Source organism: Phaethon aethereus (assembly GCF_964289735.1).
Source record: "Phaethon aethereus genome assembly, chromosome: 2".
NCBI classification, from domain to species: domain Eukaryota; kingdom Metazoa; phylum Chordata; class Aves; order Phaethontiformes; family Phaethontidae; genus Phaethon; species Phaethon aethereus.
This window is the reverse complement of record NC_138582.1, coordinates 55813867-55817563: the sequence shown is the minus strand read 5'-3', so window position 1 is coordinate 55817563 and position 3697 is coordinate 55813867. Positions and strand designations below refer to the sequence as shown.

The window sequence follows — 3697 nt, the reverse complement described above, 5'->3', positions numbered from 1 at the left end:
TCGTTGGAAGGATAAGGGTGGGTGACATTCAAGTAAATTAAAATGTGAGCTGCAAGTCTTCACATTTTTCAGTAATAAGTCATTTTGATAGCAAAGTCCTCTTCTGAAAGTTAGCTTGGATTCCGTTGGCCAGAATAAGCCCCACTACAACAGGGATCTCATCTAAATCTTAGTCAACCACCTGTTTCAATATCTCACCAAGACTTGGCTCCCAGAACTCAGATTTCAACCCAGTACAGTCTCCTCTATTTCAGTCTACTAGAATTACTGAGTCAAAACCTTGTTACTGCTAGACCAAGAAGAGTAGGAGTGGGAGCCTTTGCCCTCCCCCCTCAAAATTTGTCACCAGTGATGTCTAGGAGCTGTATCACAAACACCTGCAAAGAATGCTCACCCCAACCTCTCTTCTGACCTCCTCATTTCACCTTCAGGAGAACTTCCCCATGGGCTGTCACATCTCCCAGCCCTGAAGTGTTTCTAGGAGTCAAAAGCTGGAACTCTTAGAGTGGCCTAAGATATCCCCCTGAAATTTAATGAGAGTTGCCTACATGGCTCCCTTTGGCCCCTTAAAAAAATTTCAACATAGGAGAACACCGTCAGGTACTTCTGGCCCACTTTTCCACATTCCTCCAAACATCTGGTTAATAACTGCTAGCGTAGCGCTCTAAACCAAACGAAGTCAGTATGAGCTCAAAAATATTTCTCACTTCCATTTATTTCAAGACTAAAGCTGTGTTTTCTGCAAAGCTCATATTCAACAAAATACTCCGTATGAATCCATTTTTAAAGAAAATATTTTATTACATTATGAGAAAAAGCATAATCATCCAAAGTTCGTATTGTTAAAAAAATTGAAAATTAATTTTTTAGACAGCGTGTCGGTATATTCTGTTCCGCATGGGAATGATAAGAAGACTCTATATCATTACTAGATATTGCACAGTCTGAAATAAACAAAAACAAATCACATGATCTTGGGAACCATCTCACATTATGAAAAACCTACAAAGAAAACATTAAAAAAAAAACCAACACACAATCCTTTCTTTCTACAGTAGCTTTAAGTTTATAATTCTTGGAATGACGATATTCCACTGAAGACCATCTCAGTGACAGGAAGCTTCATTTCAGCAATCCCTTGTGCAAATAAGATTAATAAAAAAAATAATAATAATGCAGTGAAGTCTTTTGATATCATGTGGGTGGCAATAACCACACAGCTGTTAGATCCCTGCCTGGAAAAACAAAATGAGGAAGGAGAAGGAAGGGGATTTAGGCCATAAGTTTTGCCTGCAACTCCATCTCTGCCGCCCTTTTGAGTGCAACATCCACCAGTAGCTGAAATCCACTAAAATCCTGATTAAGGTCTGGTGGGGTTGGAGGAGGAGTGTTAAACAGCCCACTTTGTGTATTTGCACCAGGTCCCAGTTTAGATGCGTCCTCATGGTAGGAGAGGGAGTTGTCTGTGAAGCTGTTGGCCGGGGGCTGCTGCAGGTCCGTGGTCTGGCCTACATCAGCCGGCTGGCAAAAGTGAAAAGGGGCGTCTTTCAAAGCAGTCACAGTGGTGTGGCAAATTACTGACGGCCGAGCCAGGACCGATCCCGGGGAAGCCGGCTTGGAAGAGGACACAGTCTTGCTGAGCGGTGCGGCAGCAGGAAGGAAGGCGGTCTCCTCCAGCAGGGGAATGTAGTTCTTTGTGCTGATGGAAGACTCCACCAGGCCGCCCTCGGGAAGCTTGGTCCCTCGCCGTGAGATAGTGAATTGATTTGGGTCTTTGCCATCCTTCCTCAGCATGTCAGGTAAAAGCCTGCGGCGTGCATTGATAAACCAGTTGCAGACCTGGGAATATAATGACATCTTAATTTCTACCTTCATTCATTTCCAACTATGTGCCATTAGCGTCGTTGGGTTAGATTAATGAATCCCTCCATGCAGTTTCCTTAACTGCAGAACAAAGGAGAGACCTACTGACGAGTTCTGACAGGCCTGGCAAAGGCCCTTCCCTTGTCCCAGCTCTACCCCTGCCTCCCCACTCATGTTACAGAAAGCTCCGGGACATCTGAAGACTGCGAGCCTGAACGGAGGGGTTTAGCTTTTAACTCTGTGCACACACATTAACCTATTAGCTATTGTTCCCTAGCTTAGGTTAATTAACAACAGGAAAACCTTTTCTCTGTGAAGAGAGCCACTCCTCCCACAAATAGTTACTGATTTTCCTTGTTCAACTGACTGTGTCGACAGACATAACATGAATTACCTCATTTAAGTTTGTCCTTGTTTAAATATCAAACCAGTTTCCTGGGCGATACGGGATAGTTTATAGTTTAACGTCTCTTTTCTGTTTACTACATAAAGGAGGTTTTCTTTATGATGTTACATTAAGGAAATTTTACTTCATAGCCAATTATGAAATTTGTAGTAACGAATTAATCTGGAGAAATAAAGCCCAGAAGTCAACAGGAGCGCTCTATATTTAGCTCCTCTCAAAAAAACAAACCAGGGTTTACACAAGTTCTCATGCAGCCACCTTCCTACGAGGTGGAAAGCAGCAACTGCCAACAGTTATTCCAAAGATGATCACAGAAGATGAGAATGATGCATCCAAGGGACGTCACAGCTGCCAGCGGTATCCTGGGATAAGAATCCAAACTAACCACACAAAAGCTTCATCATACCTCTATCAACACACTTGACTAGCTCTATCCCATATAGGTTGTTCCACTTAACAGAAGTGATCGTACCTATAATTATGTATATGCATGTTTTACAAGAACGAGCCTCAAGGTGCAGTTTTAGAAGTGAAGAGTTATATGTTAAGCTGTGTATCTATCACCATAAAACCTCTGTTGACAAATAAATACCTTCTCCTCACAATAAATTACCTTATACAGACAGTTTGTCTTTTGGGCCCCAATTCTGCAAAAATCGCCATGCAGGCTCGAATTCATAACTGCCTGTTCTCCCAGAGAAGAAATTTTATCCACGATAAGCAAAGAAAATCATGACACACAATTCATTTGTATTTCTCCTTACACGTGCCATCAGAAGGGGAGCGAGTAACAATAAAAAAGAAAATCTCACATGCAATGTAAACATTTGTAGCAGCTACTAGACCACAGGTAAATTAAGAAGAAAACAGAAAACAGCTCCTTTTGAAGCGACAACTACTTTATCTTTTTAATACCTGTAGTGTTGAAAGGTGTGTTTGTCGGGATAACAGTGCTTTTTCTTGCTCTGAAGGATAAGCATTGTATCTGTGCTCATATAGCCAGTCCCGAAGAATCTGCACAGATTCCTTGGGCAGGTTGCCACGTCTCCTCCGTTTGCCTGAGCCAGCAGATGAAGAAAGATCCAGTGGGACATCCATCGTGTCATCATCCTCCGTTTCACTGCCTGATATTGCAACTACACCTACAATTATAAGACAACAAGAACAATCAGCCTCCTAAATCCACAAACTACTCAGCTACAGCATTCTATGGTTCACCTTCTATTACATTAACTATGAATCATGGTATAGCCTCTTTGTCCTGTAGCACTAACTTGTCAAGCTGTAGCTTCTGCCAGCTGAACAGTAAGTAGCACCAATGATCTGTTCCTAGGGGAATTCTCCACAAACCCTCATTTTCTTGTTCCCCTGGCAACCTTTATCTGCTGCATGTTATCAGATACTTTCTATCTAGTGCCAATATTGTCC

At 42.3% G+C, this 3697-nt stretch overlaps 1 protein-coding gene across 1 annotated transcript; it reads right to left on the bottom strand.

Moving 5' to 3' along the window:
• Positions 1-526: 526 nt before the first annotated feature.
• TGIF1 (TGFB induced factor homeobox 1) lies at positions 527-3406 on the bottom strand. Its single transcript, XM_082014997.1, has 2 exons — positions 3185-3406; positions 527-1839 (listed from the first exon to the last, which is right to left on the bottom strand). The coding sequence occupies exons 1-2, from the start codon at positions 3365-3367 to the stop codon at positions 1273-1275; spliced, it is 750 nt and encodes a 249-aa protein (XP_081871123.1). The 5' UTR covers positions 3368-3406; the 3' UTR covers positions 527-1272.
• Positions 3407-3697: the final 291 nt, after the last annotated feature.

Excerpts from the sequence above, each read along its gene's own strand:
- TGIF1 (XM_082014997.1), bottom strand. The coding sequence starts at position 3,367 with ATGGATGTCCCACTGGATCTTTCTTCATCTGCTGGCTCAGGCAAACGG. Across the intron at positions 1,840-3,184 it reads CACACCTTTCAACACTACAG|GTCTGCAACTGGTTTATCAA; the intron begins GTATTAAAAAGA and ends TTATATTCCCAG.